Below are 12,559 nucleotides of genomic sequence, written 5' to 3' on the forward strand. Positions count from 1 at the left end.
GAGCTGATTCTATAAAAAAAAAAAAATATATATATATATATATATATATATATATAAGTAGTTCTAACAATCCTTTAGGTGTGTTTGGGCGGTATCCTGTGTGTCTTATTACACACACCCTTCTGTCACTGCCACAAATACTCTGATTTAACTTGGTCAAGAAAGCAAATGTGTTCACCTGAAATTAGAGCAGCACCGTGAACATTTGATCAACTTTCACCTGGAGTGGAGGCGGACAGATTGTCAATCTTTGATCTCTTTGATTCAAGATCTGCTCGTTTTTGGAACCTGCTACACTGATAAGATTCACACAAATTTAGGGGTTTTAGCTTTGGTTTATTCACCTGGGACTCTTCAGATTTCTGTGCTCCACCAGTGTTGTCAGGACAAAAATTCCAGACACAGTTTGCTTTGGCTGATAAAAAGATCTCCTTCTTCCATCTTGTTCGTCTGTCATGAACTCTGACTGTGCTGCCTTCGTGCTGTGGTCGGTCAGTTGTTTGTACTTTCTAACAGGTGATATTTGTGTTTCCAGAAAGAAAAAGCCCACTTTACCACTTCAGCACAAAAACTACTGACAATGCTTTGCTCATAGTATTATCAGGTCTATGCTGCTCTCTGCTGGATAGCATTGAAACACAGAACACTTCTGTCTCTCGACCTGTTTTCTTTCTTTTGACTTTACGACTTTGAAGCAAAAGTACTATTTTATATCCATCAGACTGTTTTACCTTTGGTGTTTTTGTAGATGCAACTAAAGAAATGGGAACAAATGATGTCTCTTTGTGGCAGGTTGCTGGTAGCAAAGTACAATTTAAGATTTTAAGATCTTTTCTAGGATGTCTGTTATGTGAAACACTGGTTCATCCCTTGAGTTAGAGACCTTGCTTATACTTGAGTGATTCATAGGTTAGTGTTAAGTGGCTTAATAAACAAACAAACTAAGCCAACACAATACTCTTAAAAATGATCAGGCTCAAGAACTGGACTAAAAACAAGTGGAAGCCTGGAGAACTATAAAATATTATAAGTCTGTCTTCTTCTTGAGGACTGGCTAAAGACTTTTACACAGTACTGTAAATGAAAACAGAATGCAGTGATTTAAAAATCCCTTTAAGCCTTTGTTTAATTAAAATAGTACACAGACAACATATCAAATGATGATGCTGAGAAATATCTCTTTTTCGTAAATGATTTATTTAAAAAATGATGTCATTTTTCCATTCTTGCTTCATAGGGAACTTCAGCTAATCAAAAACAGTGTCTAACTTTTCTATGTTCTTGGTTTCATTTCTGTGAGCAACAGTTGTGGACTGCAGACCAGAGTGTGGCAATGTCTTGCTTTAATAAGCAACACCATCCCTTAAAGAAAAAGATGTTGGCTGGCAGCAAATGTTGCTCCAAAACCTGTGAATATCATGTCTGCCACTGCACTCAGATGTGCACACTTACATAACACTGAAGTATATCCATCAAGGCACCAAACTTTTATTATTATTAGGTTGTCTAAGGGACTCCATTAGAAGCCGACTAAACTTGGCTGCATCACATCTAGTCAGAACAAACACACTGTGGTTCTTCTTCAGGCGGTTTGTGCGATCCAGCACCATCATGCCACGAGCGATGGAGCCCTGTAGTTCCACACGGACGGGACACTCGATGCTCTCCGTCACCACGCTGCCGTCGATGCAGGCCGCCATTGCATAGGCATCGTAAGAGACAAAGCCAGGTCCAAAGTACACGTCTCTCTTATTTATCATAGCCTCTCTGGAGTAGGCCCAGCATTTAGATGTTATCGTCTTCATGAAGCGTGCCGCTGGAGCATCCTGATTTATCAGCTCCTCAAAGAACTCCTGCGCAAGCGAAATCAGCGTGACGAATACACATCAAAGCAGGGTTGTGCAGTTCTGCACAGGTGCTTACCTTACCCATGTCAGAGCATTTCTGCAAGAGTACTCCCATGACGCGACGTAAGTAGGGCAGAGGAATTCTTCCAGAACAACATAAGCAGACTCTGGATCCATTGCAAAGTTAAACTCTGCACAAAGTGTCACATTCCCTTTTCCTGCAAAAACAAAAGCAAATGGTTCAAACCTGCTCGTCTCAAAAACAAACAGATGAAATCTCGGGCTGTGTTACCTTCCATGTTGCCACCCATTATGTACAAGTCTCTGAGCTTTTGGGGAAAACATGGATCCAGTCTGACGGCCAGCGCCAGATTAGTGAGCGGGCCGAGGGCCACCAGGGAGACCTGTGGAGAACACTGTTAGAACACAGGACAGCAGCCACACACTGCCACTGGCAAGCGTCTCACCTGCTTCTGGTTTTCAGACGCCATTCTAATCATCGCGTTGACTGCATGCTCTCTCTGGATCTTCTTCTCCCAATGAGGGTCTTTGTCCTCTATCACATCCCCAAGACCATCACTTCCAAAGTGGTCACTGACTGGATCACTGACTCCAACCAGAGGACCAGCGGACCCACGAAACACTGGAATCTGCAGGAAAAAGTGCAGCATAGTGCAGTTTTTAGAATAGATGGTGCTAAATTATTTAACTGCTCATTCAAACACAGCTTCCATAAACGTACCCCCTCACGCTCACAGATGGAGAGCACCCTCAAAACATTCTGACAGACGTCCTCCACTGCTGCGTTCCCAAACACGCAGGTCAGGCCCAGGATCTCCACGTCAGGCGCTGCCAAGGCCATCATTATAGCCTGAGCATCGTCTATGCCACAGTCCGTGTCGATGATCACCAGCTTCTTTGTCATAGTCCTCCACTGGAAAATTCCAAGATAACAATACACATATTACAAGTATTCAAGTAATGGTTTTATAAACTCCATAGTAGTTGCGTATTATCCTCTTTTCCATGCAATAGATGGTCATAAAGTGTCCTAAAGAAAACAGTAAGGTGTTGTTGTCATCGCTTCCTGTGCCATATCCAACACTTCTTGCTCTACATGTCAAATATAACCCGATGGAGGATTGATGCAGCTCTCTCTGGAACAAAGGGGATACTCAGTCCACATCTTGTCACAAGCATCATTTCCTTAAATTCCATTTGGACATCGGTTCCAAATCTTTCAGTCAAAGATTGAACTGTTGTCTAATGCTTAAACTGACCATTTAGCCCTGTCATTTTTTAATAGGTTATCCGGATGCATTGGAGTGTGGCATCTTCTCTGGCTGAGCGGTTTTGTTCATCCCATGGAGGCTAGATCCAAACTGAGATCAAGATTTTGGGCAAACTAAATAGAGACTTTTATTCTGAAGCTCAAACTTTTCCTCTTTACTTTTCCCTTATAAAATCCCCAATAGAGTAAACCAGCTGCCTTTTACCAATAAAAGTGCTCACAAATCATAGGATCATAGGATTAACTAAGTGATTGATTGATGAAATACGTTGAATTATTTTCTTTTAAGATTTTAATGTAAATCTGAAAGAAGAAGTTACACAATATTCCGTTTACAGCGACTACATTTTTCTATCCTATGTAATGACAATTTCTTTGCTAAACAGAACACGTAAACAGTCCCTTGCTATTTTCAAGTTGTTACAAGAAGTTTAGAAGTTGCTTTGCTTTACAGCTTCGGAAAAGGAGAAACTTATTTTGCTTGGAAAAGTGGGACAGTCAGTGTATGTGGACAGACTTACCTTCCGTCGAAGTTTATTGTGCCACACCAGTCACTCTTGTGATTGGTTTAAAATGGAGGACTGTTTCAGGGTAAAGTGACACGAGGGGCAAGCACCAACCAGGTGACATGTAAAATTACACCTAATATCATATAACGTATAATATGTTTTCACTAAAGGAACTGAATATAAAATTTGAGCTTACTGTCAACATGGGGGGTTTAATTATCGTATGGTATTAATTATTTTCACGTTTCTGTTTTCGGTTTCCCCCGCTTGTCACTTATAATGGTACAGTCCGATGAGGCAGCACAGGAAGAAGATACGGGTCAGGAGGAAGACGGACCGGGGATCATCGTTAATGTTTGTCTAATGCAGGGTTAATAATTACCGAGCATTACTTATAAGTAGTTAGCCTGACGCCTGTTACTCTATGGACCACTATAGTGCTTGGACATTGATTGAAAGAGTTATGAAAAAATAACATGACAGTAGGGCGTGTTTACGTCTGCTAACTACAGGGCAGCGCAGGTCTAACGGTTTTCACCTCGATAGCTGCCGCTTCACAGGTGATATGTCATGTTTAGTTAATGTTCAATAACCGTACCAGCTAACTCTTAGGCGATTAACCAGAGTCAAAGTATCTTGTTTTCGTTTTAGGCGACTTGTCAAGGGTTGATGGTGATGTTGTATGATGTTGTTTAACGTCGCTGGTTTAATTTAAAACAGTGAAACTCAATGTAATCATTTTAAAAACCGTTGTGCAAACATTGTTTCAGATCTGCAGAGTGTCCTCTGTGTGAGGTGTGTGTTACCTCACCTCCTCCATCTTCCCTCTATCTCCGCGGAGACCGACAGCAGGAGACAATCACCTCTTCATCGTCACACTCGTCCTCAGCCAGCTCTGTCATCCATCATATAAGCGGCGGTCCGATGCCTAATACTTCGGAAGGGCAAGCAGCAAACCTCCCGGGGCCGACGGAGGCGTCAGGGCAGCAGAGGCCCGCCGGCGGAGACGAAGAGCACGGTCTCATCAGCTCCCTGGTCCGGGACGCAGCGAAAGTGAGACGCGCTTCGAGTGCGGAGCTCCACCTGCAGTGGACCTGCCCGGTCACACACTCCCGAGAGAAGTTCTACACGGTCTGCTCAGATTATGCCCTCCTCAACCAGGCAGCTTCCGTGTACTGCCCCTCAAACGCAGCCAGGAACAAGCAGGGCGATGGTTCCCCGCTTGTAAAGCCCAAACCCTCGGCTGACTTCAGCTCTGGTCAGACTGGAGGCGCCCATGTGGGGTCAGACGGGGACTGTGACATGGAGGAAGTATCCTCTGGCCACTCCAAGCCTATTTTGGCCTGGGAGATTGATACAACGGACTTCAACGCTGTCCTCACCAGAAAAACAAGACCCAGTAAGCCTGTGATTGGAATTATGACTGAGCGGTTTGCTTCTATTTTCCATTAATCACTGCTGTTGATCCGCTCTATTCTTGTTGAACAGTTCTGTCAAAGCCGCCGCTGACTAACACTGTTTATTTCAGGCAATGGTAAGAAATGCAGCACCAAGAAGATGAGGTCATCAGACAGAATCAGCCGGAATCTGCAAGATGTCCCCCCTCATGCCTCTCTGGAGGAGATCAAACAGAGAAAAGTGCTAGACCTGAGAAGATGGTAATGTTATACTCTGTTTGGTAGCTGGAAACATAGTGAAGAGAACTTAACCAGATTGGGATGTAGATCTGTGGGATTTTCTGACTGGATAAACAATGAGGAAAGCTACCTCCTGAACTACAGTCGTTGGTGGCAGCTACTTTGATCCCCAACTTCCTCAGTTCAAATGTTGAGGTATCCCCTGACTTGACACTCACTTGTAAGTTGCTACGAATAAAAGGAGTTGCTGCATAAATTCACTGCACAAATTTCACGTTTCCTTGCATCTCTGCAACTGGGATGGAGGGTGAAAAGGTTTGCATGCATACACCCACAGTGGACACATTTATGGGAAATACTTGAATTGGAGCAACATTAGCTCAGCAAATGACAGCCTGGAATTTCTCAGTTTCTCTTTAATTTCAAATGGGTAGCGACGTCCATCGTGGATCAAAACATGCCAAGATGCATTTGGAGAAAGGGAGTGAACGACAGAGGACTGAGAGAAGTGATTTTGCTGTATGAAACCAGTGTAACACTTGTCTTTTTCTGTGATAAAGTGACTTAACCCCTTGATCTGTTTTACTTTGGTGATATCTCCTCTAGGTACTGCATCAGTCGGCCACAGTACAAGACTTCTTGTGGAATCTCCTCTTTGGTGTCTTGCTGGAACTTCTTATACAGCACTCTGGGTGCAGGGAGGTGAGCAGCACGTCTCGTCCTCTGTCAGATTTCAAGTAAAAACGCAGCTCATGAGACCCCTGGAGCTGTTTTCCACACATGCACTGCATCACCTGGTGGAGCTGCGTGTGAGAAACGTAAAGATCTCAGTAGGATGGGCATCAAAGAGACAATTTTATGTTCATTCACAAGTTTAGTTTAGATGCGGCGCCCTCTGTCTGTCTTTAAGGCTGAGTCTACCAGCTGGTTTGCCAACCAAGTGAAAATAGAGAAATGTTGGATATGCACAGTAACCTTTATTATGGACATAGGAGTTCAGCCTCATACATCTGAGACAGAATGAGTAAAAAATCCAGAGAGACTCCGGCAGATGTCACTGTTTTGTTCAGTGTACAATGTATTCATGCAGTGGATTTGCTTTTCTGAAATTACTCGCACCCACAACCATTTATTTTCTGTGTTTCCCATCTGGAAATGCTAAGAAAACAGCCAGCTTGTATGAATCGGTCTCTTGAGTTTCCAGAATTTCTGATTTGATCCATCTCTCAGCCTTTTAATTTAGCCCCTGGCTGTTGGAATACAGTCAACGCAAACGGTAACGTTAGCCCCGCTGGCCGTGCCTGGTGCTCACACCAAGGATGTTGCTATTAAAAGATCACTGCATATTCGGTTTCTCAGGTGGGAACACATGCAGACTCCTGGGTTTCCTCTTTCATCCAACTATAAAACATTTGCTGTGCTTTGCTCATGGCTTAAACATTTCAGAGCTTTGTTTGAGGGCAGGCCAAACCAGCCTCCAGGGGAAGTTTAAGTTGGCTTTAATGCTGATGAGATGTTTCAGACGGTTCACTTTATGCTTTGTGACTTTACAAACCTTTTACATGCACAGAAAAATCAAATAATTTGCACTATTTTAACAGACTTTATCCTGGTCCATGGTTTGTGTAACGCCCAGTCGGGTCCATGTGTGAATAAAGTAAGTGGTTTCACAGCGAGGGAGTGTCCACCCAGACAACAAAGCGTGTTTCCTTTTAGTGAACAGCATCTGATCAAAGCTGTCTCCTGTAAGTGTTACACGCTGCAGTCGTTTCCTAACAAGTGAATGTGTATTTGCATTGCTAGTCTTCCACCAATCTCTCAGGAGGAGGCGCTGCATATTCTGGGGTTTCAGCCGCCTTTCGAAGAAATCAAGTTTGGTCCCTTCACTGGCAATGCTACACTGATGCGGTACACAACCTCCTTCAGTTCTTTAAACAAATAGAATAAAAGGAAATTACTGCACTGTCTCATCATTATCTTTCTATCTTTTTTCTTCCAGGTGGTTCAGGCAAATCAACGACAATTTCCGAGTGCGAGGTTGCTCCTATATTCTGTACAAACCACACGGAAAACACAAGACGGCAGGAGAAACAGGCGAGTTCCTCATCAGTCAGCCTCACTTGTTTGTCCACTTGGAGCGTAAGAATAATGACATTTCCCCGCTCTGCAGCTGAAGGAGCGCTGATGAAGCTGACACAAGGGCTGAAGGATGAGTCAATGGCCTACATTTACCACTGTCAGAACCACTACTTCTGCCCAGTGGGCTTTGAAGCCACGCCACTCAAAGCCTCAAAGGCTTACAGGTAAGGCACATCGCTGCATCTAAGGCCGATCTGCTCCATTCCACGGGATAAGAGGGGGATAAGAGTCGAGTCATTACAGCTTCTGAAAAGGAGAAACTTCTTTTGCTTGGAAAATAATCTTAGTTGCTGAGTTTTTTCTTCATGGGCTGATCCTTTAATGAAGTAACTTTTGATTATTAAGAGCATCGTTCTCTTTTATGTGAAGGGGCCCTCTACCCACAAATGAAATGGAGCACTGGATCCTAATTGGTGAACCTAGTAGAAAACATCCCGCTATCCACTGTAAAAAGTAAGTCCGTCTTTGGTTTTTACTGCATTAGATCATCTGCTGTCGGGGAGCCGTTTAACAGGAACTTCTCTGTTCCAGATGGCTGGATATCGTGACCGATCTCAACACGCAAAATCCAGAATATCTGGACATTCGCCACACAGAGAGGGGGATTCAACGCCGCAAGACCAAAAAGGTTCCCCTTCCCATGCTTGTTGTTTTGAAGGTGGCGTGTTTGATGTAAATGTTACCCAGTTTACTAAAAGACCACCCTGCTGCTCGTAGGTGGGCGGTAACCTGCACTGCATCATGGCCTTCCAGAGGGTGAACTGGCAGAAGCTCGGCCCCTGGGCAATGAATTTAGAGAACCTGCGGCACGACTTTCACCACTCTGGCCCAGAGCGGGCGCACGGAAGCAACACAGAGGACACAGAGGAGAGGACGTCATCCAAGCGGCTGGCCCACCTTGGACGCTCGCACAGTATGGGAAGTCAGAAAGAGAGCAGCTGGAAGCGCCTGTCCAACAGCTCAGAGTACAGACAGAGGAGCTCCCCTGACAGCGACCTCCCGGAAGACATCACAGACTGAAAAGGTTCATGGGGACATGCAGGGGGAGGACATAACAGACACTACAACACACTGCAGAGGTGGTGCATTTTAAAGGAGAAGTCTGGTGTTTTTGCCTAGGTTACCTTTAATAAATCCCACGTTAGCACTAAAACCAACTTTGTTAGTGAGCAAGCTCTTTTAGAGAATTATCCTCAAATTGGAATAAATAAAGCATTCACTTAGGACTATTTTCAGCTACAAATTAATATTTATTCTGTGCTCGAGAGGGTTTTCTTTGGTTGGTTGTTTTATAGGATTTACTGACAGTAAGAAAATGACTGAACATCACCAGACTTCCTGAATATTTAGTTTTTAAGAGACTGTCACATGTTGATTCAGCTCATTATTAAGACCATTTTAGTGCTTTTAAACAAATATTTGAATGCTCCGTTAGTTTCAGTAAGTCTCTACTGTTCCTTGGCCTCGTCTGATCTGAAACAGTTTCTCCTCCCACTCTTCCGTCCAGTTGCAGCGTCTGTGAATAATTCACCAACAACGTCTTTAAATATTTAACCATGGCAGCTTCATGGGTTCCCTGCCGTCGTGTCAGCTCCGTAACAGAACTTTTACCAGCTTGAGTGTGGGCGATGGGATACAAATGACTCTCCTCTCCTGTTTTTGGTAGTATCCATCCACTGCAGCTCAGAGGAGCGCTTTGGACTCACATGACTGAAATTTTAAGAGTCATCCTCTTGAGTTGAAAACAATCTAACTTGGCTATCCAGCTGGTTTATATGGGGTTTCAGTTTATTTTTTGCACATGAAAACTTACACTGACAGCATATTAAAGGGACCAGTGTGACGAGGAGGACATAACACATCAAGCAAAGCAATCAGCACATGAGCACCGGACAATTTTATTCTTTATGGGCTGAATTGAGTCAGCAGAGGTCAGCAAATCAATGTGGAAGCATACAAACACACAGTTGGGGGAGAAAAGAAAAAAAAAAAGGCAGAGAGACAGAGCAGGTCGTCAACCCACAGCCTCAAACACGCGTTAAATCCACACCTGTTACAGTTTTAAAGAGTGACCTGGAACATCAGATTCATTAGAAATGTTTCCAACACAAGTGAGATGAACTGTTCTTACATTTCACAGCCGACACGATTTTCATTTCCTTCATCTACTAATCACACACGTCTCTGAATTTCATTAACTTCACCTTAAACTTACTGCAGTGAAACTCCATTTAAAACAATGACACATTCACTTTCCCCTCAGTTTGACGCTGGCGCGCCTCCATAGCTCCTTGTACAGGTACAGTAAGTGGACTTGTTTCGCGTCCGGCGTACTGTGGGTAGTTTAGTGGAAAATGCCGTCCGGGCGAAGTGTTGTGAAAGTTTCGTTGTGCTTCGTGAATCCTCCAGTGACAGTTGTGTAGTTGACCTCGGTTTTTGAAAAGTCTGGAGCTGTATGGACATGACGCGTCTCAAACTTTCAAATGCAAACTAGAGAAAATGAAGAGCACACGGTCCACGGCAGACATAAGCTCCTCTTAACACTTTTATTTGCACCTTTTGTGTCACACGCACAGGTGTGATTGTGCAGGCCTACTCATTTGGGTTTGTTGTAGTTGTTTATTTATTTGTTTTGCAATAAAATCTAATTCTTTTTAAATAAACTCTTGCCACATTTCTTTGTAGCAGTGGTTCCTTTGGTTCGTACTGTATACCACGAATTCTCACTGAAAACCGGACCTCTGTGGACCCAAAACAGCTGCTTTACACGACATAATCTGGGTGTGCAGAATTGTAAATTAGCACTTTAAAATAAAATGATGGTTAACTCATCCTCTTGATCTCGTAAAGGACATCAAAATGCTTTTTTGCCCCTCAAAAACACAAAGACGGTCCGGATCTAAAACTTTCACTTTTTATCTAACTTGAATACTGAGTGTGTGTTAAAGGGGCTGCAGCAGGTCGAAGCAGGTTATTTAATAAAACTAATATAACCCCCAAAATAAATGCACAGATTTGATTCGTTCACAGGAGCAAATACATCAAACTACCAACGGCACATTAAACCAAGTCCACAAGCTGTGCTGTTCAGAAGTCATTTGTTGCATCTGCTGTCCTCTCCTCTGCATGCGACTCGTCAAGCGATTTAAAAGAAATCCCAGCTGATGCCATTTGCATCGTATCTGTCACAAATCACAAGAGACAACACACAGCACGCCCCATGAAAGGGTGGACAGGCCTTTTCTTTCAGAGTGGGAGCAAAAAAATCTAATATGCATCAGAAAATTTTATGGAACTAAATATTATTGATATCTTATTAGCGGCTGTTTGCAAAGCACCTTTATTAACACATTTTACCATTATCACCGGAACCAACTCCTTTTTTCTTGACGGTTTTATTACCGTTTATAATTGATTAAGTTAAGGTATCTTTTTCATGTACTCGTGCATTTGTGGGCACTTACAGTAAGATTTATTAGATTTATAACAAACACACACCTTTAGTCATCCAGCAATGGGTCTGGTACTAAGACTGTCCTGCAGGGGATGCAGATGTGGAGGTTCCTTTTAACTGCCGCCTTAACTCTGCAATGTGAGCAGGAGCAACACGGCAGCATCCACCTGGTGGGTAAAAAGACACTGCTCAGAGAAGATACTTTAAAACAGGAGATAAAAGATAAACAGAAGAGACCACACCTATCAGAGCAGCTCCCTGCTTCAACCATGTGTGACTTAGGGCTGGCATCCATCCTGAGGTTTTCCCTGCTGTTAGCCACCTTTGTTTGGAAATAGAAAAGATCCTGAAATTAAGGAAAAGTAGCACAGCCACACTAGTGGGAGTAAAAAGGAACAATATTTCCCTCTGTAATGCAATGAAGAGGAACTAAAAAAGAAAAGGTTACCTCTGGTCTGCACACTATTAAAAGTCTTCGTTTCTTTAATAGCGTCACCTGACAAAAAGCCACCATTCATGGAATCTTAAAGGCAACGTCTGTGCAGTGATTCGATGATCTCCCACAGAAAAAGCTGGAAGTGACCGAAGGGCTTGAGCATTTTCTCACACAGTCCAGTGTGTGTGGCCAGTAACTCATTTTTGCTCCCGGGCGTGTATACTGGGACAAGGATGGTGGTCCAATTAAATGGCACCTGTAGTCCGGCTGTAACCTTCGCTCGACTCAACTCTGAACTTCCCTTATGTCAAAATTTGAAATAGTGGCTAAGCTACACTGGTAAGCTAGCTAATATCAGCAGGGGTTCTGTAGGTCGTTTTCTTTCCCCTCCGCAGTTGAATCCAGCAACAGCTTCACTTAATTATTTGTAAGAATTAAGTCATTTCACAAGATGTTTGTTGATGAATATACAGACAACAGCTGGATTGAAATCAGTCCTAAAATATTAGCTGCAGCTAATATTATCCACAGCTGCATCACCAGCTAGCTTTGATTTGATGTAGTCATATTTAGTTGTGTGGTTTACTGAAACAAATGTAATTTCTGTTCTGGCACGGTACGTTTACATATATTCATTTTGCAGTTACACTGTGTTGCGATTCAACAACACTTTTGCACAGTCGTGTTCAAAGAGCAGCTAACGTGCAGTATTTTCACGAGGAAAACAAAGCCCAGTTTGCCACCCCGGCTGCACACTCACCCCTGCTCCGTGTCCCATTCCTCTCCGCTGTTAGGGTACACCACCCAGCTCGTGTCTGGGCCGAGCAGCGACCGAGCAGAGTCAAGCAGCGGCTCCACCGTAGATGGAGGACAGCAGTTGACTCCCACAGCGAGCAGCTGCCCACATCTGCTCGCAACCTGCACTGCGTCGCTGAACGGGCTGCCGTCTGAAATATGCCTCCCATCCTGATGGTGTTTTTGGCACAAAACATGAGGGACTCATTTGTGACTGCAGGGAAATGACAAATGAACTGACAGTTGTTTTTACCTTACAGGAGAAGCACAGCCAGGCATTTGAGTTTGGGAACTCTCTCAGCAGCTCCGCCACGGCCTCTGCTTCTTTGATACTTGGGATTGTCTCAAAAGCAATGAGATCAGCTCCTGCTGCTGCTAAACAGTCAACTTGCGGCCGGTGCCAGGCTTTAAGATCCTTAAAGAGATGAACGATAATCGAGATCTGAGTCTC

At 43.7% G+C, this 12,559-nt stretch overlaps 3 protein-coding genes across 3 annotated transcripts in view; 1 reads left to right on the forward strand and 2 right to left on the reverse strand.

Annotated features, from left to right (window-relative positions):
• Window positions 1-1,464: 1,464 nt before the first annotated feature.
• Window positions 1,465-3,327, reverse strand: LOC140311371 (inosine-uridine preferring nucleoside hydrolase). The gene is made up of 5 exons (XM_072388750.1): window positions 2,590-3,327; window positions 2,315-2,497; window positions 2,140-2,251; window positions 1,929-2,065; window positions 1,465-1,853 (listed from the first exon to the last, which is right to left on the reverse strand). The coding sequence occupies exons 1-5, from the start codon at window positions 2,770-2,772 to the stop codon at window positions 1,473-1,475; spliced, it is 996 nt and encodes a 331-aa protein (XP_072244851.1). The 5' UTR covers window positions 2,773-3,327; the 3' UTR covers window positions 1,465-1,472.
• A 609-nt stretch (window positions 3,328-3,936) lies between these two features.
• Window positions 3,937-10,086, forward strand: LOC140312310 (basic immunoglobulin-like variable motif-containing protein). Its single transcript, XM_072390088.1, has 10 exons — window positions 3,937-4,207; window positions 4,418-5,046; window positions 5,176-5,305; window positions 5,891-5,986; window positions 7,088-7,192; window positions 7,284-7,378; window positions 7,455-7,587; window positions 7,793-7,876; window positions 7,955-8,051; window positions 8,141-10,086. The coding sequence occupies exons 2-10, from the start codon at window positions 4,572-4,574 to the stop codon at window positions 8,441-8,443; spliced, it is 1,518 nt and encodes a 505-aa protein (XP_072246189.1). The 5' UTR covers window positions 3,937-4,207; window positions 4,418-4,571; the 3' UTR covers window positions 8,444-10,086.
• Window positions 9,857-12,559, reverse strand: part of LOC140312312 (uncharacterized) — a 177,824-nt gene continuing 175,121 nt past the window's right edge. The window contains exons 6-10 of the mRNA XM_072390090.1: window positions 12,362-12,523; window positions 12,074-12,279; window positions 11,120-11,199; window positions 10,922-11,044; window positions 9,857-10,605 (exon numbers count right to left, since the gene is read on the reverse strand). Coding sequence (XP_072246191.1) covers window positions 10,950-11,044; window positions 11,120-11,199; window positions 12,074-12,279; window positions 12,362-12,523 — 543 coding nt within the window. The 3' untranslated portion in view covers window positions 9,857-10,605; window positions 10,922-10,949. The remainder of the gene's footprint in view (window positions 10,606-10,921; window positions 11,045-11,119; window positions 11,200-12,073; window positions 12,280-12,361; window positions 12,524-12,559) is intronic.

This window comes from Leuresthes tenuis, unplaced genomic scaffold (assembly GCF_036924035.1).
Source record: "Leuresthes tenuis unplaced genomic scaffold, fLeuTen1.0.hap1 SCAF_7, whole genome shotgun sequence".
NCBI classification, from domain to species: domain Eukaryota; kingdom Metazoa; phylum Chordata; class Actinopteri; order Atheriniformes; family Atherinopsidae; genus Leuresthes; species Leuresthes tenuis.

Bases quoted from the DNA above. Each gene is read 5' to 3' on its own strand.
- LOC140311371 (XM_072388750.1), bottom strand. From the start codon at position 2,772: ATGACAAAGAAGCTGGTGATCATCGACACGGACTGTGGCATAGACGAT. The intron at 2,252-2,314 runs GTGAGACGCTTG...TGTTCTCCACAG, and splicing joins CGTCTGAAAACCAGAAGCAG to GTCTCCCTGGTGGCCCTCGG. The intron at 1,854-1,928 runs GTAAGGTAAGCA...TCGCTTGCGCAG, and splicing joins GCAGAAATGCTCTGACATGG to GAGTTCTTTGAGGAGCTGAT.
- LOC140312310 (XM_072390088.1), top strand. From the start codon at position 4,572: ATGCCTAATACTTCGGAAGGGCAAGCAGCAAACCTCCCGGGGCCGACG. The intron at 5,987-7,087 runs GTGAGCAGCACG...TTGCATTGCTAG, and splicing joins AGCACTCTGGGTGCAGGGAG to TCTTCCACCAATCTCTCAGG. The intron at 7,588-7,792 runs GTAAGGCACATC...TTTTATGTGAAG, and splicing joins AAAGCCTCAAAGGCTTACAG to GGGCCCTCTACCCACAAATG.